The 26,668-nt window shown below is 43.0% G+C and overlaps 1 protein-coding gene across 1 annotated transcript; it reads right to left on the reverse strand.

Annotated features, from left to right (window-relative positions):
- Window positions 1-20,578: 20,578 nt before the first annotated feature.
- CRYGS (crystallin gamma S) lies at window positions 20,579-26,470 on the reverse strand. The gene is given in 5 exon segments (XM_081137617.1): window positions 20,579-20,939; window positions 21,325-21,567; window positions 26,276-26,299; window positions 26,302-26,358; window positions 26,362-26,470. Coding segments are annotated over 5 exon segments (645 nt in total). The 5' UTR covers window positions 26,410-26,470; the 3' UTR covers window positions 20,579-20,666.
- Between the last annotated feature and the right edge of the window lie 198 nt (window positions 26,471-26,668).

Genomic DNA, 26,668 nt, shown 5'->3' on the forward strand with positions numbered 1-26,668 from the left:
TTAGTCTCCTTATTACTTCCATGAGCTCCCTGATAAATTTCCTTTTTTGCTTAGATCATGTTTTAGGGCTTGGCCAAAACCAGTGATGACTCCCTTCCCTGGCATTATTTTGATTCTTTATAAAAAGCAACATGATGAAGAATCAAGTTACCGAGAGACCCAAATTTTGTACTTTCTACTGTCCCCCTCCTTCTCCAAGACATCGCTGCTTAGTGAATAGGCTGAGAGAACTGCTTCAAAAGACACATTCAGGTAAGTACTGAGGAGCCAGATCTGACAGCTTGCAATCCACCCTCCTTATTCCCATAAGTGGCACCTTCACATCCCCTGCAATGGGCCTAACCCATCTCTCATGTAGTTTTGAGGTGAAGGGGTACATCATTTCAGATGTCAATCAACCACAACCCTAGGTTGACACCTGGTCCTTGCTATGAATCATCATGCTGCTTTCATTTGGCCTCATCTATGAGGATACCCTGTATAGAGCACCCAGGACAACTGGAAGCCCAGAAAGGGCATGGACTCCCAAGAGTCTAGAAGCTCTTGTGCACAGGTTCAGAAGCTGAACTGAACCCTCTGGAGAAGTAATTGCTAAGCCAGTGGGATGTGGAGCCCCTGACTCACCATGTTCAACAGAAAATGACTCAAGAGCCAATGGGGTGATGTGACTCCTGACAAGCTCATCCAATCTGGAGACTTGTTCAATGATGCCTGGAATGTTGGGACAGCTCTGCACCCTCCACTGAGGCACATTTACTCCAGAAGATGGAGTGAAGTCAGAGCCCCAGCAAGAGATCAGGTGGGGTGAAAGAGTGAAGTGGGCAGCTAGCTAAAGCACTGTCATGTCCAAGAGGAGTTAGAATTTTTTTTGTATCAGACAAAACTAAAACCCATAGGTAGAAGTTCTAGGGTAGCAAACTTGGATCAGAATAAGGAAAATCTTTTAAACAGAGCAGCACAGCAGCAAAGTGAGCTGCCTGAGGAAAGGCTCTCAGGAAAGTGGACAGGAGTGTGACCTCAGGGGGCAGCCACCTGGGTCAAGTCCCAGATCTGTTACTTAACAGTTGTATGAACTTAGCATGTTTCTTAAATTCTCTGTCTTCATCTGTAAAGTGAAGGAAATAATGGTATCTACCTCCTGGGGCTATTTTAAGGTCAGAAGTCAATGTTTGTAGTGAGCATTGAATAGTGCCTGACATATGCTTACATAAGTGCTGGGTACTCACTAGAATTATTACTGTGAGGTGGTGAGACCTCATTGCTGGAAGCAGTCAAACCCGGGCTGGATGATGAGAGTCAGGGATGCTAAAGGTCATTCCTGCACTGGCTGAAAAATTGGACTAGACCACAGTGCAGAGAACAGAGCATGAGCTTTTGTGGAGGAGAGATGACTTCATGTTGCGACTGGGGCCGAGCTCACAGTTAGGCCAGAACAGAGGCCACTTCTTAAAAAATCCCCTTGAAAACTATCTGATCACCCCTCCCCTGTGCCCATAGTGTGTTGGTTTGTACTGTTCCTGAAAAGGGTTGTTGCCCTACCCCATGAAAGTATGTAAGGTATTTTCCCCTTATCTGGGGGGGGGGGGGAGGATTACATGCTAGGACCACTATCCATTCTGCCCTGTTCTATATAACCCCTTAGCGCCTGCCGAATGGAGTGTAGAATACCTGTGTCATCTTGCCACCTCCTGAGACAAGCCTTGTATATAAATTCCCTTAAGAAACTCTTTAAAAAAAAAAAGTGTTTTTTTTTATTTCATGGAGAAGAAAAGAGAAATAGAAACATCAAATCAAAAAAGAAAAAAAAATAGAAACATCAATGATGAGAATCATCAATCGATCAGCTGTATCCTGTGCATCCCCCACTGGGCATGTGCCTTGGCTGGGAATCGTGATCTCCTGGTTCATGGGTGGATGCTCAGCTGCTAAGCTAAGCCAGCTGGGCCTTAATAAACCCTTGATATAATGATGGAGTTGTCAGCCTCTTCCTATGGGAAGTTGTCAGCCTTTCGGCCCTGGGAAGTTTTACATAGCAGCTTTGGTGGCAGATGGCTCTGGTTTCATGTCACAGAGCTCTCACAGTGACTTTGGACAAACCACAAATCTCCAGGTCTCGGCTTTCACATCTGTAGATGAGGCTGATATTGCTCCCCGCACAGCACTGTCACAGGATTAAATAACCATGTGCGCAGGTAGCTCTCTTGTTGTTTGGACTGTCCTGTATTTTTTAAATCTCAAAAATTAATAATAATGTAAGATCAGCTACCTGTGAATAGTCCATAACACATAGTGGGGGCAGAGCAGGTATGATTATGGTTCCCTTTCCTGCTCACCGAAAGCCCTGTGGCTCTGACACCAGAGCTGGCCTTCAGCCGCCTTCTGGATGGCCTTTTCGTCCTTTCATGAGTGCCCTTTCCATTCAGGCAGCTTTGTGTGACTCACCGTTCTTTGCAATTAACTGTGATGTTCCGCTGGAGGCTTCCATTACAAATGACGAGAACAGCCACCGTGGCCTGAACAGGGTCTGCTGGAGGATTGTTTTACCTCCCGCTACACTGCCAAAGAGACAGAAGATGCGCCCCTGGGCATGTCGTGACAGGCCTGCCTCTCTCCCGCTGCCCAGTTTTGTCCGTGACCTGGGATCCCAGGGCACAGTCAGTCTCAGGGGCAGGGCCTGCACACTCACACATGCCTGCTGGCACCCCGCTGCCCGGTAGGAGCCGGAAAGCTAGGCTGACGAGGAAGTGTGGCAAGGAGAGAGATGCCGTTTCTTCTCTTGGAGTTCATCTTCCATTGGATTCAGGAAGCTTTAATTGAACACCTACTCTGTGCCTGGCACACTAGGAATCAGACATGGATTTGAAGCAGTTCTCAATCTGGAGAAGCTTAGAATTCACCGGGAGATGAAGGCAGATCCCTGAACAGCCCTGAGCCTCTCTGGTGGCACAGAGCAACTGCTATGTAAGTCGAGAAGAGACTCTCCAACCAGAGGGGCCCTAGAAAGGCTGCATATAGTTGCCATTTGTTGAATCTACTAAGTGCAGGGTGCTTCTCTTATCTCATTTAATCCACACATCTCTGTGAGGAGTAGGATTGCTATTACCCCTATTTTACAGATAAAGAAACTGAGGTTCTGAAAGGGGAAATAACTTGCCCAAAGTTACATAGCCAGTAAGAGGTAGAATCAGGACAAGATTCTTAGTCCCAAACCCTTGTTTTTTCCAAAAAGCCAGGCTGCACACTTCTTAGAGGAGGCTGAGTTTGACCAGGGCCTGAGAGAAGGCTGATATTTTAGGCAGCTCTGGGGGTAGGGCATTCATTCCCCCTGCCTCCCTGCTTCTGAGTACACACTGCCTGCTCTGAGCCCCAGCTACTATCCTCCCCTCTTCTTCCCACAAGCGGCTGATGAAGCCTCAGCCAAGCTTGGGGAAGGGCACTTCTCGTTTCTGTCTCCAGCCCCCACCTGTGATTCAACCCTAAATAAAGAACCACACTATTGATCCAAAAAGCACCGCCTGTCCACTGGAACCAACAACCAGATTGATTTTGCACCTGCTGGGAGCTATTACTCCATTATGCACCATTAATGACCCATTCAACTCTAACTTGTCAGGCACAAACACACCCCTTATGTTACCTCGAGGCAAATGTGTTCTTGCCTCAGTTGGAGAATTTTAGACTATCAGTGCTGGAAGATAATAACCAAGTTCTGGTACCTCTTTTTACAGGTTCCCACACTGAGGATCAGAAGGGAAGCGCTGGCCTGGGGGTGTCAGGAAAGGACAGCAGAAGAAACACTGTCTTAGTTGTGCTCTTCACCTGCCCGGAGGGGCAGAACTAAGGTGCACAGAACCCATCCTTATATGTCCTGATTGTGCTGTTACATTTATCTTCTTCACAGCCTTGATGAGAGGAACTGGCACCCATTTTCAGATGAGAAGTCTGATGAGAGGAATTGTGGGACATACTCCAGGTCATATGAGAAGAAGACAGCTGGCTGTCTCCAAAATCCCACCTCAGAGTCGAAGGAGGCAGGTGTTTTTTCCCTATCCCTTTTGGGCTTATAAAACAGACTTAGGTTTGCTATGGACCCAGGACGCCTACGACCCAGTTTCTCCAGCTCAAAGGGGCCCATTCAACACTGGACCTCCCCATGGAGGAGGGAGAAGTCCAAGGTGCCTGAAGTGATGAGCAGCCGGGGGCAGGCACAGAGTGATACACAGAGGGCTATGAAAAGTGTACGTGCATTTCTTGCTTTGTTCCTGGATGACTCATGCAGCCCACATAACAAAATTAATGTCTTCTCCAGCACCAGCAAATTGTATTTCCTTCTTTAAAAAATCACATTCAGCCTGCAAATGGCCCTGGTTTATTCTGGAACAGGGAGCCATCCTGTGGCCACTTCCGTGGACAGGCTGGAAGCTGCACAGGACCCCAATGGGAGGCCTCCCTGGGGTTGCCTCTAAGTCCTGCGCTCTGCCTCCCACTAAGCCTTCTGCTCCTGCAGTAACATTTTATCACACCCGCATCTCCTCAGAACTGATGCTTCATGTGAGAGCAAGTGCTCTGAAAGCCCCTGTCACCACTCCCTCATAGCGCCCCTCCCCCAGGTGGCCGGCCCACTCACCTCTCCTGCTGCAGCTCCACTCTGTGAGCTTTTTCTGCCTCTTCTCTCACCCCAAGTAGCATTGGCCCTCCTCTCTTTGTGTTTTTTTTTTTAATTCTGTTTTGTTTTGTTAGTGTCCATGAGTTCCCTCTCCCTCTTTTTTCTTTTTTGCTCAATCCCTTCATTCTTCCCCAGTCCCCAACCCTCCTCTCTTTGCGATCTCACTATCTCTGTATACAGGTCTCTCACAATAATAATAAATGACAGCCAACATTTATATAGTATTTACTGTGTGCCAATCACTGTTCTAAGATATTGTACGGTAGTCTGGTTTGTTACCCCACAGAACTGAGAGAATATAATCAATTGTTGTTTTAAGCCACTAAGTTTTGAGTGGCTTGTCACACAATAATAGATTCTGGAACAACTTCTAAGAGCAGCTCAAGTACCCACTCCCCAATGAAGAGACCCCGGAGCCATTGGAATGAAAAAATTTCCCTCTTCCGTGTGTTCCCACAGCTCTCCATGTCTATCAGAGATGAGACCTATCACAGTCTGACACATGACTTAATTAGTAAGGGCAAAGATCTGGCCTTATTCATCCTCGAGGTTCTGCTGCCAGCCATAGTTCATGACACCGAGTAGATGCTCAAACAAAGTTTGCTGAATTGAACTGATTTCCTTTCCTTCTCTGATCCCTCAAGGCAGACAGGCAGCCTGAAGACAGAGAACCGAGGAAGCCCAGAGCTTACAGTATTGACTAGTGATGTTGGGTGACCCAATCAGTTGCCGAAAAGGTTTCCAAACAGGGGGAAGGAAACCTTTGAGACAATTTTTAAAAGATGAGTTGAAGAGAGATGGAAGAGGCTAGAGGTAACCATCTTTCCTCGCTCACTGACAACAGACAGACACTGTAGACCCGGGCTGTCCGTGCCAGCAGCATGCTGCCCCAGTTCCCTGGGGGGTTCCCGCAGGTTCTGGGCTGGAGGAGCCTAGTTCACGTGGGACACGAGGGACATCCAGGGCATCCACCACGGGTCCACCTGAGATGGACGCTGGATACATAATTCACTGGACAATGCCAACCCAGGTCTTTTAACTACTGTTGAGCCTCAGACAAAGAGAGCACCAAAGCCCTATTGTGGGCCAGGAATAAATCTTCCAAGTCATGACCCTCCCTTTCAAAACACACTCCCAGACCTTCGATCACCTTCACTCCCTTCCTATTAAACAAGCATTATTCTGACCCTTATTTTGCCAAACAATTTTAGGTATGTTCTATGCAAATTGCAGCTATCACATTATACAAATGACAAGAGTCTCTACTCTTATAGGATAGGATTCTAAATTCTCTATGTGACATGTGATGAGGCTCTTTCTAGGCTTGTTACACCAGTAGTTCTCTATCTTGACTACATATTAGAATCCTGGAAAGTTTTGAAAAAAATACCAATGCCTGGGTCCCATTCCCTAACAATGAAATGAGACTCTCCAGACATTGGGTCCGGGTGTAATATTTTTAAAATATGATTCTAATGTGCACGAGAGATAACCAATGTTCTTGAAGATCATAAACATCGGTAATGTCTGGGGCTCCAGGCAAACCCAGGCAGTTTCCTCCCCAGTTCTTCTTCTCATTTTAGCTACAAATTATCTGTTTGTAAAATATAATTTGTCCCAATAGGCCAAGAGGAACACTAGACAGACATGAAGCTGTCGTCAAGAAAACCTTAACTAAATTCAGGCCAGTCCCATTCCATGAGTTCAATTCTGTGTCACTGAACATTGATTTACTGTCCAGCTATAAAGTATGTTTTTTGTAAGAACTCTGAAGATTGTAGAATGAGAGAATATCACACTATTAGATGAGAAAGCACATTTTTCTCTCTTTAATGATTGCAGGCATATAAAAATATTTTTATATTTTTATATTTTTTAAAGCCTGAAATGAAAACACAAAATAATCATAATTAAGGTATTGAATGATTTCCCCCCGCTTTTCTAAAATTCTTTTGTATTGATCATCATACTTTTAAAACTTAAAAAGCAAAGTCTGAATATTTGGATTTATTTATAAAGAGACCTCCTTTAACCTACGATCTGGATGAAGGCACACTGTGTCACTCAGACAAGTACCTTCCTTGCTCTTGGCCTCAGTCTCCTGTCTGCAAGTCACACCAGAGGAGGTGAAAGGCCTCTCACAGCACCACACTCTAATTCCAGGCTCCCATGGTGCTGTTTCTATGAGATCAGTTAAACAAATGTTATCCAATATGCTTCCCTTGGTGAGGAGTGGGCTCTGAGCCAAGCTGTTCACCTTCTCACCTCCTGAGCACACCCACCCACAGCTCTGCCCTTGCCTCCTCCTACACTGTGCCTTCCCACATGCCAACTTTCCTCTGTGGTCCCCTTCACCCACTCATAACTGCAGGCCTCCTTCCGGGCCACCCCTACACAATGAGCAGTTTGCCAGTTAATATACATCAAGCTGCCACCTTCAAACAGCTCTGAGAGCCCCATCTGTTCTCAGGAACATTCTGGCTAGAAGGACCACCCACCACCAGCATCACACGGGCCATCCCAAGAGGGTCCCTCTGAGTGTTAAGCAGGGGGCCCCCTCCCAGACCAGCAGGGCTTGGCCAGAGAGAGCATGAAGCAGGTGCACCTGATCACCTGGCTGGACTAAAGGCTCCACACTGCATCTAATAAGAACTTTCTTCTCATTTTTGGAGCCTTTGTGGGTCAAGGTCTATCCTGAGCCACTCTCCCATGGAGAGATCGGAGGGCTGAGGACTACACAGCCCTGGATACCAGCACAGGGGTTGAGGAAACTTCATCCAGTGTGGATCTTGGATGCTTGTCCCTTACAAAGCATCACATAATAATTGCTACCATTGCTTCCTGTGTGCTGGCTGCTCCAGACTTTTTATCCCATCTAATGTTGCCAGCAACCCTGAATGTAGGTACTATTACTATAACCATGCTTTTAGATCAGGACACTGAAGCTTAAACAAGTTAAACAGTTTCCTCCAAACACCCAGGAAGTGGTAAGAGAGTGTGAAGTATTGGTTCTGAATTCAAACTGCTTGGATTTGAATTGTTTCTGTCACTTACAAAGTGTGTGATTTTATTATTAATCTCTCTGAACATTAGCTTGCTCTTCTATTAAATGGGAGTGATAATCCCTGTGTATCAGGATGGATGTGGAAGGATTAGATGACATCATCCATGAAAAATGCTTAGCACAGAGTCTGGACTCAATAAATACAAGCTATTGTTTTTAGCTGGATCTGAACCCAGATCCATCCTCCAGGTCTCAAAAATGATTTTCTGATTGATTGATTGATTGATTGATTGATTGATTGATTTTTAGAGAAAGAAAGGAAGGGGGAGACAGAGAGAGAGAAAGAGAGAGAAGAGGAGAGATGCTTTGGGGCCATTATTAAGTAAACTAAGCTTACTTGAACACAACACTGTGATACCAGGACAGTAGATCTGATAACCGAGATGGCTACTAAGTAACCGGTGGGAGTGTGGATGTGCTGGACAGAGGGATGATTCATGCCCTGGGTGGGACAGAGCGGGATGGTACAGATCTCATCTGCCTACAAAGAACGATTCCCAATTTAAAACTTATGGATTATTTATTTCTGGAATTTTCCATTTAATATTTTCAGACTGAGGTTGACAGCCGGTAACCAAAACCATGCAAGGCAAAACCACTGCTAAGGGGAGCACTACTGTATTCTCTGTCATTGATAGAGAATTCAGTATTTAGTATTTTGACAGAGAAATTGAATTTACATAAAATATCTCATTTAAACCCCATAACAACTTTATGCAGGAGATGAGATCAACACATCTTACAGAAATTGGGGCTTAGAGAAGCAGATGGGAAGCAGGGATTCCCACCAGGTTTGCTTCTAAAAACACATGTTCTTTCCACTCTACTGCCTCCCTCTAGTTGCATGATACATGCAGTTTATAAAACAACTCACATAAACTATCCCATTTAACCCTCACAACCCTGAAATCTAAGAATTCTTTTTAATTCCCATTTGCTATGGACTGAATGCTTGTGTCCCCCCAAAATTCATATGGTGAAACCTAATCCTCAGTGCAATGGCATTTGGAGGTGGTGCTTTGGGGAAAGTAATTAGGTTGTGAAAGTGGAGCCCTCAGGAACAGGATTAGAGATTTCCTCTTTCGCTGCTCCCTGCCATGTGAGAAGATGGCCATCGGCAAACCAGGACCTGGGATCTACAGCACCTTGATCTTGGACTTCCCAGCCTCCAGAACTAAGAGAAATAAATGTTTATTGTTTAAGGTCCCAGTCTATGGTAATTGGTTAGACACCATGTTAAGAGGGGGAAATTGGGGCTCAGAGATGGGCATATAGAGGCAGCAAAGTGTGGGAAGAAAAGGACCCAGATCCTATCCCTGATTTTGCCCCAGTGAACTTCCCGGACCATGGGCCAATCATACATCTTCTCTGACCCATAGTTACCACACCTGCAAGGTAGAGCGATGGGACTCGACAGTTTATAAAACAACAGCTCAGTCTCACATGTCTGAGTTTCTACAGTTATGATGTCTTAGTCATAATGACACTGCTTCTGGAGGGCCACCAACATTCCCATCAGAGATGGAAATGCCCAACTGCTAATAGCAGTCCAGGGGCTTTGCGCCTCATGCTATCATCAACCTAGATAAAATTTTAGCATAGTTAAGTTTATTAAAATATCAACCTTTTTTTTTGTTTAGAAATAGGGAAGTCTGTGCCAGTATTTGTACAAGGGCAGAAAAAAATTAAAAACTCAGTCCACCAGAAACAAGACATTCCACATGTGTACCCAACTCCACTGAGCTTATGGAAACATCTGAAGAGCCCAGCTCTGCCTGGCTGCCCGTGGCGGGGGTGAGGGAGGCTTCCCTTTGCTCTTGGGCATTGCAGCAGCAGCAGCAGCAGATTAGTGCCGAGTTGAAGCAGCAGCTGCAGCCAGTGTGGGTGGAGGCCCATGACCCTTATCTTGCATGGTAAGGTATTGGGTGAAGTGGAAAGAGAATGGGCAGGCTAGGTTTACATTTGGGCACTGTCACTTGAGGCTCTGTGATCCTAGGCCAGTTACTTCACCTCTCTGAGCTTTAGTTTCTTCACCTGTAACTTCCCAGCATTTCTGTTTTAGGATTACTGCAGGATTGACAGGGCGTAAGGTGTGGAGAAAATGACGACAGCTAAGTAGGTAGTTTTACTATTCCCATTTAGTAGATGAGGAAACTGAGGCAAAGAAAGATTAAATAACTTACCAAGATTTGAACCTGTGCTATTTAGCCCCAGAGCCTGCGTGGTAACCATTACACCAGGCTGTCTGTCTAAATTTTAAAAGTTCTCATTTGTAGCCACACCATTCCATGGATGTGTCACCTCCTGGGGATGCTGTCTATGGCCCACGTTTTCCCAGAATATTTTTCACTGCTTTGGTAAAGTTGTCCAAGTCCAAGATCCGTCTCTCAGACTTGTAAGCACAGAAACCAGCTCTGTCAGCACAGTGAAGATGGACCCACCTCAGTTGGTTATTATAAATATAATGAGGAATAACTACCAGAGGAAGCAGAACCCTTGAGCCCTATGACCAACAGCAAACATGTTACTTAGAAGCCAAGTCAGAATCAGAAGGTTATCTGAAAAACATGAGAGTCAAGATATGAGAGCAACCTAAGTATTCATTGATAGACAATTGGATAAAGGAGATGTGGTACATATATTTAATGGAATATTGCTCAGCCATAAAAAGGAATGAAATCTTGTCATTTGTGACAACATGAATGGACCTAGAGGGTATTATGCTAAGTGAAAGAAGTCAGACAGAGAAAGACAAATGCCGTATGATTTCACTTATATGTGGAACTTAAAAAACAAAATAAACAAACTGACATAACAGAAACTAACTTACATATACAGAGAACAAATTGGGGAGTGGAGGGATGGGTGAAAAGGTGAAGAGATTAAGAAGTACAAATTGTCAGTTATAAGAACAGTCATGGAGATCTGAAGTACAGCATAGGGAATATAGTCAATAATGTTGTAAAAACTATGTATAGTGTCAGATGGGTCCCAGACTTATTGGGGGGATCACTCTGTAAGTTATATAAATGTCTAATCACTATGTTGTACACCTGAAACTAATATAATATTGTATGTCAACTGTAATTGAAAACTTTTTAAAAATTTAAAAAAAGACTGAGTGGAGTTACAGGACTTGTGTCTGATAGCTGTCAACTCATGAATCCACTGTAAGCATGCTGCCTACTTGCTCCTGCCCTTGGAACTATGAAATCAGAAGGTACCAGCCCAGGCTTCCTCTTCCAAAGGCAGCATTAGGACATACTCACCTACTCACCCAATATTTGTCCTAGGACTTGACTTTTCTTGGATAGTTTGTGTCCACACATAAGGAACGTCTTGCTTTCAATCAGAATACAGTAGAACATGGAGGATGGGGAGCCTTTCTGTCTCCTTAAGATGACTTTGAGGATCTCTGCTGTGATCCTTGACAAGGTATGCTTACGTTTAGGTCTTCAAGAGAAATCTTTCTCCTAAGTTCTAGCCCACCAGTACTGGCAAGACACAGTGCTTGACCTCAAGGAGTCCACTGTCTAAAGAGGAAGAGAAACATGGATAGACAACTACAACTCAGTATATACAATCACAACTATGTTTTAAAGAGAATACTCTGAAAGCAGTTAGGCTGATGGATTGGAGGGGAGTGAGAGAAGGCTGGGAGGCCTGGGGCAAGAATACATCAAGGACACAAGCAGAAGCACAATGCAGGGACGTGGAGCAGAAACAACAGCTTTGAGAAATGCTTGGAGCATGGGTGGGACAGGATTTTGTAACCAACTGAATATGGAAGATAAGAGGGTGAAGATACGATGGTGGCTGGGTTCTGAAGCTCGGGAGAGAGTGTGGCCCTGGAGTCATGATTTGGGAATCATGTATATGGAGAGAGAAGAGAAACCCATCGATGAGTCTGGTGGGAGAAAGACACAGAGCAAAATGTCAGGGAAACCTAATATTTTAGAGACAGAAAAAAATGTTCTTGGGTGGGGTGGCTGAGATCATGCTGGCCTTCTAGTCTTAGTCTTTCTTTTTTGCATTAAGTAGAAGGCTGAGGTATCTGTAGAGACCAGCCTGTAGTGTGCAGGGGCTGGGGTGGGGGGGGCATGTGGAGAGTGAGGAGGAAACAGCTGCTGTGGGGCGTGGGTGGGGGAGTTGACTGTGGCACTAGAAGGACCGCGAAGCACAGATTGTTTTCTCCTGGCCTGACAGCAGCTGTCAGTCAGGGGACCAGATGGAGTAATGAGGTGAGATTCTCCCGGTGTAGAAGCTACGCTGGAGCAGAATAGGTCCCTTTAGATACAGACTCGACTTTACTCCTCCAGACCACTAGAGGGCCTCTGGTGGTGGTGTAATCCTTTGCTTATGGGTGTAGGATGCAGCTCCCAGGTGCCTCTCCAGTTACAGCCAGGAGCGGCCCCTCACAACCTTTGTGGGTGTGCAGCAAGTGTTGAAATGGAGGCCCCTATAGCAGATGACTAAACATTTAGTAACTATAAATTAAGCTATTCCCACAGCTGGCCTGCATTCCTAGCCAGGGCCTCCCAACCCATTCCCAGGCATCACCCTTGCATTTCCCTTGGCTCAGCCTGCACCTGTGGGGCTGAGGGGCCGCTCACATCTGCTGGTCTGGTCTGGGACACAGGCTGGACCTGAGCCTAGGACCACCAGCTGTGACTAGACACTCTGAACCCAGGACAGAGACTGACACATTCAAAGTCCCCAGAAAGCCAGGGCAAGCAGGCCAGTCTCCCTCCCTGTATGTTATTTTGCCAACTCAGGATTTCCAGGCAGTTCTAAGCACCTCCCCAAACCACATCACCCGTGTAGAGAGAAGGGAAAGAGCATAGTTCTCTTGTGGAAACTTCTCTGGCTAGATCCTTACTTTGGGTGATTTGAAACAGCTATAAACAAAGCAGAACTTCTGGAAACAAACCAATCTCCTTCAAATGGTAGATGGTAAAACACAATGTGCTACATACATACAATTGAACACCAGTCAGTAATAAAAAAAAAGAATAAACTACTAATATATGTAACAAAATGTAAGAAGTAACTCAAAAAGCACTCAAAAACATCACGGTAAGTGAAAGAAGCCAGGCACTGAATGCTATATACTGCAAGATTCCACCTATATGACATTTTGGAAAAGGTGAGCTATGGGGAGAAGACAAATCAGTGGTGGCCAGAGCAGGAAGAGGGGAAGTGATGAACATCAAAGAGACATGAGGGAAGGTGATTGGGTGATGAAAATGTTCTATATCTTGATTGTGCTGGTTGTTATACAACTGTATAGGTTTGTGAAAAGTCATCAAATCAAACACTTGAGGAAGATGAATTTTATAGTTTGTAAATTTTACCTTAGTAAAGTTTACCCCAAGTAAGTAAAGAGGTAAATCAATCAGACCCTCTTTCTTTGGTTTTCCAGGACAGAGGTTGTGCTTTTCTCCCTCTTCCCTGGTCTAGGGGTCATTTTAGCCCATATGACCCTCTCTTGTGATTGTCTTTCACTCAATTGATTATCAAACCCGAGAGAGAGAGAACTCTTTGATAGTAAACCTTCTATGAAAATTGCATTTTTGTTAAAATTTTAAATGTGCATTTTAAAAAAGTCCTATAGCTAGTCATTGGAAAATGAATATTTCTCCCCTTAACTTACCTGTTTCGCAAATTTGAAAATTTTCATGGAATGGATTTTCTTATAAGGGAGTGTACTTGAAGGAGAAGCCATCAAGCCCCCATTTGCTTGGTAGATCTGCCATATGTGTCTTTTCATTATGGGAGGGCCCAGCTGGAAACCAGAAAAACAGAGGGCAAAAGCGTAAGAGACAATACGAAATGATGGGTAAACAAAAGGCATTTCTATTTGTCTTCCTGATGCGTCCTCACAGGTCCTCACACAGTCCTCCCCAGTCTAGCACTCTAGCCTAGGAGTCACTTACTCTGAACGGAGCCTTAGACTTGTGATACAAATGACAAAAGTGGCTTTTTTAAATTGTCATATCATGGAGAAGACTTTTGGCATGAACACCTGCAACACCAGAGAGCTGCTCTTAACTATGGAGGTCTAGAAGTGTGTGATCCCCCCTAAAGCCACCAAGCCTTTCAGTGACTCACTTCATTCATATGTAAAATGTGAATAACAAGAACTGTCTTTTCTCACATAACCACAGTGAGGGTCAAGTGAAGTATTGTATATGAGAGAGCTTTATAAACTTTGAAATGGTACAGCCGGGCAAATGTGAGCTGCTCCTGAGAGGCTGTAAGACACAGCCAAGGTGGCATAAAAATTCGACTCCCTGGAAACTGCCAATGCCTCTGCCTGTGGTGGAGGCACAAAAACTTTGTTAGTGATTGAGATACTTTTTATTTCTAGTTTATAACCAACCTGCTGAGCCCCCTTCCCCCTCCTCCTACTCACAGGAACACAGTCTAAAGATTTCTCTTTCTGTTCTGAGCCCTGGATGCTGGAGCAGCAGCCTAGTCAGGGTCATGAGGTTGACAGTGAGCCAGGGCAAGCTGTCCAGCGTGTACTGAGAAACCGTGGAGGTCAGCACCACAGCCAGGCCACCATTGTCTGGCCCCACGGTTCAGTGGACAGGCTAATGTGGCCTGTTCCAGGAGGTGTGGCGTGAACAATGGGAACAAATCTCTGCCCACTGTGCTCCCAAGGGGCAAATTGCTGGCAGGATTTTCCCCAGAGCTAATCAATTCCAGAGCCATTGAACCAGGGTTTTGAGCCAGTTGGTTGCTGACTCACAAGGGGTGGCACTGGTGCTGGGGAAATGGGAAACCATTTTCACTAAAGTGAAAGGAAATGAGATCATTTAGCAGAGAGAAGAGAAGACCACGGGGGCAGCACAGACCTGGCAGAAATGAAGTGAGAGAAATTAACTTCTGCTTTCTGTGCAATAGCTACTTCCCTCTGCTGCACAGAGCTCTCTGGCTCTCCTGTAGCCCCCACCGCTGCTTCGCCTCCACTCCCTGCCCCCTCCATCTGCTCCCAGACAGCATCTCATGAGTCATTTAGAGACACCCCAGTTACTGATCATTAAACTGGGGAGGGGCTGGAGAGACAACTGGCCCACTGGTTTCCAACCTTTTCAGCACCAGTGACTGCTCTTATGCCTCCTCCTGCAGGGATTCCACATTTAGGAGATTTTAGAATAGCTGTCTTTATTGAGTATCTGCCCCTTTGGGTAGTTCACTGGGCTATGAATTTTCCCTTATTATTTCATCTAAAGCCAATAAGACCCCTGAGAAGTAGAAGTAGGTATAATTCTTTCTATTTTACATATGAGAAGACTCAGACTAAGAGAGGTATAGTTGCCTGAAATCTTGCAACTAGAAAGTAAGAGAGTTAGAATTGAACCTAGGTCTCTGTGGCTTTAAGGCCGCACATGCATTTAGGGAGAAACAGCTCAAGCTCCCGGCATTTGCACTTCTAAGTATATACTCAAGAGAAATGAAAACAGATGTCCACATAAAACCTTGCTTATCGCCATAATATTCGTAATAGTCAAAAGGGGAAAACAATTCAAATGTCCATCAACTGATGAATGAATAAATAAAACATAGGCTGTCCATACAGTGGAATATTATTTGTCCATGAAAAGGAATGAAACATGGGTACAGCTACAACATGGATGAACTTTGAAATCATTTTACTAAGTGAAAGAAGTCAGTCACAAAAGAACACATAATATATGACTTCATTTCATGAATTGTCAAGGATAACCATATATATATGTGTATATATATACATATATATATGTATATGTATGTATATGTATATATATGTATGTATATACATATATATATATTACATATACACACACACATACAGAAAGTAGATGAGTGATTACTCAGGGCTAGGGGAGGGGTGGGAGATAGGTGGAGATCCCTAAAAGGTACAGGGTTTCTTTTTGAGGTGATGGAAAATTTGTAAAATTGACTGAGGTGATGGTTGCACTTATCTGTGAACATACTAAAAACCAATGAGTTGTACAATTTAAATAGGTGAATTGTGTGGTATGCGGATTATATCTCAATAAAGCTATTTAAAAAGGAGTAGCTCATGCTATGACTGACAGGTACCATGGTTCTGTCTTCTGAAGGGTGAGAAGCAGAAGCTTCATGGTGCAGGGAAAGAGCAAGAGGTTTGGGACCAGTGGCCTTGGAAAACTTGTTTAGCCTCTTGGAGCCTTAGCTCCTTGTCTGTAAACTGGGGTTAGTAAGCCCCATCTCACCATATTATTATGGTATGTGGGAAGCACCCAGCCCCTCCAGTTCTAAAATTCCCTGATTTTGAAGTTTGAAGCTTGAGTGAAGAGGTAGAGGTGGGAGGTGTCTGTGGACAGAGAGGTTTCCCTTGCTTTAAAATCACACCACAGGAATCCTTCTTTCCTGTGTGTACCAAAGGGTGGTCAAGCCAGAGGGCTAGAAGGAGAGCTTGGCGATTCACTGCCTTCTGTCACCTGATAGGCCCCAGGTAAGAGAGACTAAGTAGAAGCTAGAAAACAAGGAGGGGTTGTGTGAACACTAGAGACAACCCTACTGACCTTGGAAACTGGTGGTACCTAGAACCAGAAGAGAGGAGAATGAAAGAGCTAAGTGGAGTCCAGGCTCCTATAAAAATGTGGCTGTTGTTAAGGCAGTGGGATGGGCTGGGTGATTCTGATGTATTTCTTCCCAACTATGAAACATCTACCAAAAATGCAGATACTTTTCTGAAAACAACTGGGGAATATAAAGAGATATAAAAAAGCTAAACAAGTAGCCTTGCTCAGTGGTTAGAGCACATCCAATCAATGTGTCTCTCTCACACTGAGGTTTCTCTCTCTCTCTCTCTCTCCCCCCCCACCCTCCCTCACTTCTACTCTCTAAATACCAATGGAAAAAATATCTTCTGTGAGGATCAACAACAACAGCAAAAAAAAAACCAAAAAAAAAACAAAAAACTAAACAAGTAAACTAAGCAAAAACAAAAAAAATTGCCAAGAGAGGTACTTAAGTACAAAGGAATGGTGTTAACCTTGGTGGTAAAGTACAGTTCATCTTCATTATTCACAGATTTTATACTTGTGAATTTGCCCACTCACTAAAATGTATTCGTAATCCCCAAATCACTACTCATGGTGTTTTTAAGGTAATTCACAAAATGAGCAGAGCAGCAAAAAGTTTGAGCCTCCCAATGTATATGTTCCCAGCTGAGGTCAAACAAACGCTCGGCCACTGGTTTGAGCTCTCATACTGTAAACAAGTACCTTTTTTTGCAGTCTGTTTAGTGTTATGTGTTTTGCATTGTTTTCCTTTGCTTGGAGATTTTGCTGTATGAGAAGACCCTCAGTGTAGTGCTCAAGTGCTGTTCGGTGTTTCTTAGCACAAGAAGGCTGCAATGTGCCTTACAGAGAAAATCTGTGTGTTAGATAAGTTTCATTCAGGTATGAGTTGGCCATGGGTTCAATGTTAATGAATCAACAATATATTAAGATGTCTTTAAATAGAAACACATATTTTAAAAGGTTATGTATAACCTGTGTGGAGGGTGTTTTTAGCTAGAGTTGGAACTCATTGATAAAGGGACATAGAACATGGTAGAAATAGTATCTTAGTCATCCCCTTTATTCCTAGTGCCTAGAGAAAATTTCTGACTAACAGCTAGGCCTCCATAAATAAATATTTTGGAAGTTTAAAAAATTAAAAATTAAATTAAAGAAGGTTATATATTGATTGGTTCCCAAAAATGTTGTGACCAGAGGCTCGCAGGCACCTAACCCTATATTTCCTCTAGGAGCAATGATTCAGTATTCACTATTCGTGTTCGCAGTCTTTATAGAATATAACTACTATAAATAATAATTGTATGAAGAATAATAATAATGTATTCTTCATACATTATCTGTTTTAAAGCCCACAGAGCAGTGTTGTCTTTGCTTTACAGATAAGGAATTTGATGTTATACATATTAGATTGCGTGACTTAGAGCTAACATGTGGAAGTGACAGGATTTGAATCCATTTCTAACTCTCCAGAGGGGAAGGGAACTTTCTCCTTGAACTGGAATGCTAGTTCTTAGGAAAGGGTGGCCAGGCCCATTATCAGGTGCGAGGAGAGCTGAGCTTAGTCAAGAACAGTATATTTCTAAGAAAGGAGGGTGCAATCAGCAAAAAGGGAGGCATCAGGATGGTGAAGAGTCTGGGAAACAACCACATCAAGAGAGAAACAGTGGAAGGAATAGGAATTGTTCCACCTAGAAATGAGAGTTTGGAGGCAAACAAGAGGCACCTTTAAATACCTACAGGGCTATCTTGGAAATGAAGAATTAGATGAAAAGCCTAACTAGAATAGAGGTTGAGCAGATTTTGACTCAATGAAAGGAACATTTTCTGATGTTCAGAGTTCTCCCACAAGATGGGGGACTGAGGGTCCATAGACCAAATCCAGCTGCAGACACATCTTGTAGGCTCACAGTGCTTTTTAAAACATATTTAAATGCTCTCTGTAGGGCATGTGTCCCCAGCTTCCACAGCCTGCACCACCCCTGAGCTTTTAGCCCCGTGTCACTCCTTTGCCTTGTCCTTTATGTATAGGGATGAGAGATTTAGCAAATAGAAATACAGGATGCAAATAAATTTATATTTCAGACAAATGACAAATAATCTTTTAGTGTATGTCCCATCCAATACTTGGGGTATACTTATACTGTGTTTATATTTATGTCTGACTCGGGATTTACTAATACTGTCCTGTATTTAATCTGACGACCCTACAATGGAGCTTTATTTTTTTATTTAAAAATTTTATTTTCCTTCAGTAAAGGAACAAATAACTGGTCACATTTAACCCCCCTCCCCCTTCCCAAGTCCTTTCCCCCCGCGTCTTTGGCAACCATCAACAATTCTCTGTATCTGTGAGTTTCTTTGTTTTGTTTTTTTAGATTCCACTACTGTAAAGGCTTTAAATAGGAGCCCCTAATTTTATATTTTGAGGAAGTGGGCTTTATATTTGACGAATATTCAAAGACTTGTCTCCCAGGAATCCTCAGAATGGAAACAGCACTAAAGTGGTTTAAGTGAGCCATCGTCCTATTTTGTTGAGACACCTCCCTCCCCCATTTTAGAGCAGCAAAACCACAGAAAGCAGAGAGAGAGAATACTTCTGAGTAACACCCCAGGTGTTTTCCTGGGTGTGCTTGAAGGGTAGACTCGGGCTCCTGGCTCTAACAGCAGAATGTTCCACCAGAGCTGGACTGACGAACAGGTAAGGACACAAGATGGTTTTGACTCTAATATCAATTGCTACTAAAATTCCTTTTAAGTGCAAGTTGATTGATGTGTCCACAGCTGGGGAGAATGGTCACAAACTCTTTCTGGATCAGGGCATGAACCCAGAGGCATAAACCATCCCCAGATGATCATTGTTTTCTCTGTCAAAAGCCATCTTCTCCTTCTCTGACACTGTCGTTAGTCATCCTAATGCCTGTTTCCCTATCCTGCTGCCAGGGCTGCTTTTCTGGTTGTTTTGAACAGACTGTGACCAACTCACCGAGGACTGGAACACAGCAGCAGTCAATCTGAGGGGAGAGGCTGGCAGTAACTCACTGTTACCACAGCCTCAGTAGCCTGGATCTCTGAGGTCATTCTCAGAAACTGTGCCTCTAAAAATAGGTGTTAGTTGTCTTTAGACATCAGCTAGTCTTTCAGCATCCTCCTGGCCTTCAGAGAATTAGAATGTTTATGTTTGATGGGACTTAAGCATTTGGTCCAACTCCCTCATTTTGTAGATAAGGAAAGTTATCTTCATGGAAGGTTGACAAGGTCCAGAGCTCTCTGCAGCTGGCAAGTGACCTCCCATTCCTCCTGCTCAGGTTACTGTGTCTTCCTCCCTCACTGTCACACAAATTTTTCAAAGTCCTTCACTCAAAACAAAGAAATGACAAAAGGCAGAGCAAGTTAACAAAATGAATAAAAGTATTCAGGGGAGAGTGTGTGCTACACACCAGAGTACAGACTGAAGTCTACACAAAGGGAGGGTCCTTGGCTATTTTAATGTGTCCTTTCTAGGAAAAACTCCTAGGAGTCACGAGCTTTGCCATCTTTTAAAAGACAGGTGCACCCAGAATATCCCCGGGTTCAGTAGGACACTCACTAAATATTCCTAGTGATGCCCTATTTCCTTCAAGATTAAATAAAATCTCAATAAGACTCTATTTCAACTATTGTAAAGTAGGGACAAATTGTTTAACATGTCCTTTCTTTTTACAGAAAAACTGAACTTAAGGGTTGAGCAGTAACTGGCACAGGAATCTCTGGATCGTAAAGAACTTAAAGGGACTTACGGCATTGCTGCTCTCGTCATAGCCCTGTTTTCACTGGCTGTTCTTGATAGGTATTCTACCCCAGGGTTGTGTACTCACATTATGCACACAGATCCCCAGCCAATATGTCCAATGAATGAGTTAGAAATAAAGAAAAAAGAACAGGTTTTTGGAATCATAAATATCCTGGTCCCTTCATTCACCAGCTGGTGAACTTGGGCATTTTTAATTTCTCCAAGCTTCAGTTTCCTTATTTGTAAAATGCAGATGAACCACCTCTCTTACAGGACTGTTGGGAAGGGAAAAGGGAATAATGAAAGAGCTCCATGAATGGCAGCTATTATTATTGCGCCTGTGAACTAACACAAAACGTAAGCAAAAGAACCACTATGTGGTGGTATGACTTTCTAGACTTTTCATGCAGTCCCATTTTGAGTCAGTTGCTTTGTGTAACTTTCCACTCTGGTGGGTACTGTTTTATTGATCCCTAAGAGTGTTTAAGGAGACACATCACAGTCAACAGCGGATGCATGCCAATTGTTTTATTTATGACGCCTATTTGGATGACCAGGCCAGCCAGGGTTTGGCCCCCAGAAAGAAGCTTAAGGCCCCCATCCATGTCATTACTCCACAACGCGGCGGAAAGACTGGACAGCTGGGGAAGCTGCGCCCCACTCGACGGGCTTCCGGTACTCCTTCTTGTCCAGGAGGTACTGCCGGCCGCGATAGTTGGGTAGCTCGTAGAAAATCCAGGCACCCTGCAGCACCTTACAGGAGTGCACCTCTCGCATGTGAAACTGCTCCAGGATGGAAGGACAGTCTTCAGTGGTCTCGTACATCTGACCATTAAAATCTCCTTTCTCAAAGATCTGCAGCTTATACTGGCCTCCACCAGACTGAAAAAACACAGGAGGAAATGAACAGTAACCATTATGGAAACCACCCAACAGGCCACAGCCTCAGAGAACAGCATGGCCAGAACCATCATCTTGAAATCTAGATGATCTGAACTCCCATCCCCACTGTGCACTGACTGAAACAGCTGACTTTCAATAAGAAAAACTTAATTCCTTAAAATCCTCAAGGGGTAAAGTGCTACGGAAATAATTAGTGTATTCAGTCTTGTGATGAACTGACCTAAGATTTAATTTAAGCCTCCACAGCTAAAAAAGACAGCTCCCCATTAAGAGGTAGAAAAACCTCAAAAAAGCTTTCAAGCAAATGCCAAAAAAAAAAAAAAAAAGGCTGTGGGGAGGAGAGAGCCAGCACCACCAGACTCACCAGATGAACAGCTCTGCAGGAGCCCAGGCGGTCGTTGAGGCCCATCCAATGCTGGTATTCAGGGTACTCGCCCCGAGGTAAGATGTACATGTACCCAGCAAAGTTGGGCCTTTCATACACAGCCCAGGTGCCCCCTTCCACTCTGATGGAGTTGCAGCGATTCAGGTACATGTGGAAATCTGCACAGTCGCAATCACAGTCATAGTGGCGGCCTTGAAAATTTTTGTCTTCATAGAAAGTAATCTGAAGTACAGGGCAAACAAAGAGAACTGAGGAGTTGGGTGGCAGTATTCATACATAAAATAAAAATTAAGAACATATTCCCCACTTCAGAAATTCCTTCCTCCTCTATTTTGCTCTACCTCACCTTATAACATTTACATTCTGGCAGACAACTTTGGTTGTCAACAATAGGTATGAGTACTTTCTGAAGGCTTAAAATGAAAAACAAAAAGTGCTCTAATACAAGCCAGCAATTTCAGACTCAAGCTCATTGCTTCCTCCTTTTTGTTTCCACAGCTCACTGTACTTACCACGTTATATAATGAGTTATCAACTAATATGTCTGTCTCTCTCACCAGACTCCTTGTAGACTTCTTCCAAGGCCGAAGACCAAACCTTATTTGAGCTAAGAACCCCTGTGCCCAACGCCTGACACACCCTCAGATGCAGACATTCATTCTAGGTGATGTGGAAGATATGTAGGAAAAATTAAACATAGATCTTAGTTTTAGAAAGCTTATTTTAGATGGGTATCAAGCAGACGCACATGAAAATGTAAGATATGTTCTGTATTATGATTTTATTGCCAACAGAATTGTTGCACAGTGACAATACAAGGCAAGCTGTATTCTTTGTTTCAAGCTCCTACCCAGTTTCTAACAGAATGCTTGGGGTACACCCTGAGATCTGTGATGGCCCTAGAAAACACGCAGCCCTGAGAAACCAGAAATAATAAACCTGGGCTCTAGAGCTGCATCTCCATAATCAGCACTACTACCTTAGCCAAACCATCTCTCAGCTCCAATCTCCCGTTTGTCAATGAAAGGAATAGACTACATTGGAAGGCTTGACTGTAAAATAAAACTCAGAGCTTTTCTGGTTGAAACAGTAGATGGAGTTCCTAGAAATTCCTAGGGCTTCATGAAACCATGTCTGACAAATGCTAGAGTTTGTCCACTCTTCTATAATTCTGCAATCCAAGATCAATGCTAGGTTATAATTTAAAACTGAAATCACAGGGGTCACTGACTCAATAAATTAATTATTTGGCGTTATGCTGCCACCTTGTGGCTAATTTCCTCTATTGGTTTAAAAAGAGAACGCCATGAAAGGAGCAGAGCCAAGCAGTCTGGAGAGGACATTTGAGGTGAGGCTTGAAGGGGTTTTCCAGAGGCAAAGAGAAAAGGATCGCCTGTTCAAAGGAATGAAAGATCATGACCCATCGTAGGGACCAGTAGTTCATTAAACCTGGTACATACTGAGCATTTGTGAAGAATTAGGAAACAAAGCCAGAAAAGAGACACAGGAGCCATGCTAGAGTCCCTTTGGTGATTATGTGGGACATGTTTCTGTTAATAGATGGTTGCTATGGGCAAGGTGAGTGATGAGGGCCAATGGAAAGGCAACTACAATGTGAATGATGATGAGGAAACAGTTAAAACAAATTTAGGATTTGGTGACTAATTAGATGTAGAGAATGAAGGACAGGAAGAAACCAAGAATGACTCACAAATGGGCATAAACCTTTCTCTTCCACCCCATGTGATTCCTTCTAGATAGTTCCCTATTAATAATTATTTCCTTCTATCTTAATCCCCCCTCCTTACCTTTCCCATTTCTTTCAACTCTTCTATTCAGACTTAAAATGGAAAAACAAAAGTGCTCTAATATAAGCCAGCAATTTCAGAAGTTTTCTAAAAGCTTCCTTACTCCTTTCCACCTCTAAATCATCTATTTTATCTCTTTTCTCCCGTTTCCAAATTTATCTCTTCCAGTGCCCTTTCCCATTTTAGCACAGCACATATTTAGAGCTGCAGGATGCCCGTTTACAGATGAAAAAACCAAAATCACAGCACCACTAGTTACTGTCTCTGTGACCTTGGACAGGCCATTGAATCTGAGGCTCAGTCTCTTCATTTGTAAAACTGAGTAACAATATCTACTGCACAGGGTTGCCCTGAGGGTCCAATGGGAGAATGCCCATTAAGCACTTAGTTTAATGTCTTGCATGCATACAAGTGGACTGCAGTGCAAATTGTTGCAGGCAAACAAGAGGACTGCAGTGCAAATTCCTGGTTAGTAATCTGGTTCATTTTATTTTACTTTCTCTCTCCCTTTGCTGTCTTCCTACCTGCACAGCTATCTCTGTTCGACATACAGCATTTACTCTCTTAGAAATGGAATTAACACTGATCCTGAGTCTGAGGGGCTTTTCCCAAAACCTGTGGAAAGATCTTTAGGAAAATAAAGGTAACTTTTCTAAGAATAGATAGATCCAAAGTTCTTAATTCAACTTACCTTTGGTTTTTGGCCACCTAATCAGAAAAAAAGAGACTATGTTATGGGAAATTAGGTTAGTATCATCTATTTCCCTTCATTGTTTCTCACACTTACTGCCATCCGCACATGGGTCTGACATCAGTAGCTGAGAAATGAAAATATCCAAGATGTTCTACAAGGTCACCTTGCTGTCCACCTTCCCAGCAGAACAGCCAACCATCTCAAGATTGAAACAAAGCACTAATGTTGCCGTGGAACCATTAGTGAGCTCCAGGACCAAGCTCCCCTTCAGTGGGAGACCTTCCAAATCTCAGGGCCCAGAGAATGTTGCATAGCTACTCACTTTCCATTTGTAGGACAACGAAATTTACTCTATGGGCAGCTGAGGGAAGGTTTTAACTCTTGGGGGGAGGGGGTGTAGAGAGCTGCAAAGAAGGCTAAGAAATGTGCAGAATACTTGCCTAGAAATTATTTCACAATTCCTCTCATTTTTAAGTTTTGTTTTGTTTTTTTAAAGAGTACTATTACAATATAGCAGAAAGGTGTCTCAAGTATTCCAGAGGTAACAAAAGCAAACATAATACATTCTTTTTGCCAAGCCCTTAACTCCTCTGATTAAACTGCTAGTAAGAGTGGGAAAGGGAGAAGTAATGAGAAAGAGTAAGAGATACTATCTTCTTTGGTCTAGCAAAGAAAATTTAGTTAAGCAAAAGGCCAGCTACAAGAAATAGAAGAGAGCACACCATTACTACTTTGGAAATCTCTGAAAGCAGGGATGTTTTCATCTAAGATGGTTCTGTAACAGCCTTCCCTCAAGCCACATGGATATCCTTCTAAGGACTTCAAATTCTTTTCAGTGGGATGTGCATGGCATATTTTTAAGAACCTCAGAGCACTAAAGACACTGTCTCATTTTTCTCCTCAAACCTTCTGAATGACAAGAATGATTACTAGTTCTATTTTCTAAGTGGAAAAACAAATCAGGCACTAACCAATTCTGGAACAAATTAACAGGTGCTCCCTAAAATGATGCAATGGGAAGTCCTTGACATTGCCTATGTAGCTTTCTTGCCAAAGATGGTTAGTTGGAATCTAAACATGTGAAAACAATTAGACAAATCCAGCTTTCAGGAATTTCTACAAGACAGCTGTTCTGGACTTTGAAAAATGTCAATGTCTCAAGAAACAACCACCAAAAAGGCAAAGGGACTGTTCAATATAAAAGAGGCTAAAGGAAAAAAAAGATCCCTGGCTGGGTAGCTAAGCTGGGTAGAGTGTTGTCCTGATATGCCAAGGTTTCAGGTTTGATCCCCAGTCAGGGCACATACAAAAGTCAACCGGTGAATGAATAAGTGGAACAAAACTTGATGTTTCTCTCTGTTCTCTCGCTATATAAAATAATAATAAAAAATTTTTTTTAAAGAGGCTAAAGAAATATGACAACCAAATGCAATGCATAATCCTTGGTTGGATCCTACATCAGAGGAAAAGCCAGCCATGGGCACATTTTTGAGAGCAATAGGGGGAAATTTGAATATAGTCTGAATATTAGGTATTATGATAAATTTGGGGGATGTGATAATGATATTATGTTTGCACAGGGGAATGCCCTTGTTTTTAGGAGATATATGCCTAAATATTGAAGGCAGAAGTATTAAGATTGCTATTTTCAAATGGTTTAATAAAAAAAGACAGAAGAGACAAAATAGGGGAAAATGTTAACAACTGAAGAATGTAAGTAAAGGATATATGAGTATTCATTCACCATTTCTTTCTTCTTCTTTTAAGATTCAATGGGTTTGGAAATTTTCAAAGTAATAAGTCAGGGGTGAAAATCAGGCACCAATGGCTTTGTTTTAGACAGTGGCCAGTGGAAGAGCTAAAAAGTGAATGAAAGTATATTCCCATTCCCAAAACTCTGCCTGAGGAATCAATAGCCAGTCCAACTGTGAATCAAATATTTCAAGGCAGTTTTCCTAACTTAGCAAGCACTTGATTTGGGGGAAGGGGTAAGAGTAACTACTTGAATGAAGAGGATATGTAGGATTTAATTCACTTGATTGTTCCATCCACCTTGGCTTTTAAAATATTAATGGTTGAGGCTAAATTTCATAAAATTTTCATTGAATACCAAAAGATTTCTACTTCATATAATCATCCAATCAGCATGTCCTATTCCTGTGGAAGTTCATGGAATATTAGTTGCTAGAAGACAGAAATCATATTTACATGTTACTCAACATACTAACCCTAACCCTTAACAAACTGTTTGGTAATTCTGTTAGAGTAGAAAATACAATAAGCATTTCTTAACCTCTCCTAATTCCAACCTTCTAACCACTATCATACTCACCTCCAGGCAAAGTAGCTTTTCTCCAAGTTTCTTTCAATGTGTCATTAGGTGAAAAGAAAGTGGGTAAGCTAAAAATCAGCACAACCATTTACTCACCTTGCTTCCAGTTTTAGACATTTTTGGTGCATAGACTGGTTTCCCCAGTGCTGAAATCCAGGAATAGCTACAGAGCTAGAGGTTCAAAGACATTTATACTGAGCTGGTTTCAAATCAAACATTTGCTTGGTCATGAGAATAGGATCCAAAAATTGAGTCAGTCATTTAGAAACTATTGATGGTTTCTAGAAAAACAATTGGGATTATGAAATAAAGGAAGGCTTCAGTACCCACTTTAATGCTTACAAAGCCTTGCTGTACTATAGACTTTGCTGAGTCAAGACACCAAAACTCAGCCAAAGTTTTCAAAATGAAAATGGTCCTCTTACCCGGGCAGTTTGATTTTCTAGAAATCAGCCACCTTGAAATCCCAAATGTGTTTTTTTTTCTTTC

Source organism: Miniopterus schreibersii (genome assembly GCF_964146895.1).
Source record: "Miniopterus schreibersii genome assembly, chromosome: 5".
NCBI lineage: Eukaryota > Metazoa > Chordata > Mammalia > Chiroptera > Miniopteridae > Miniopterus > Miniopterus schreibersii.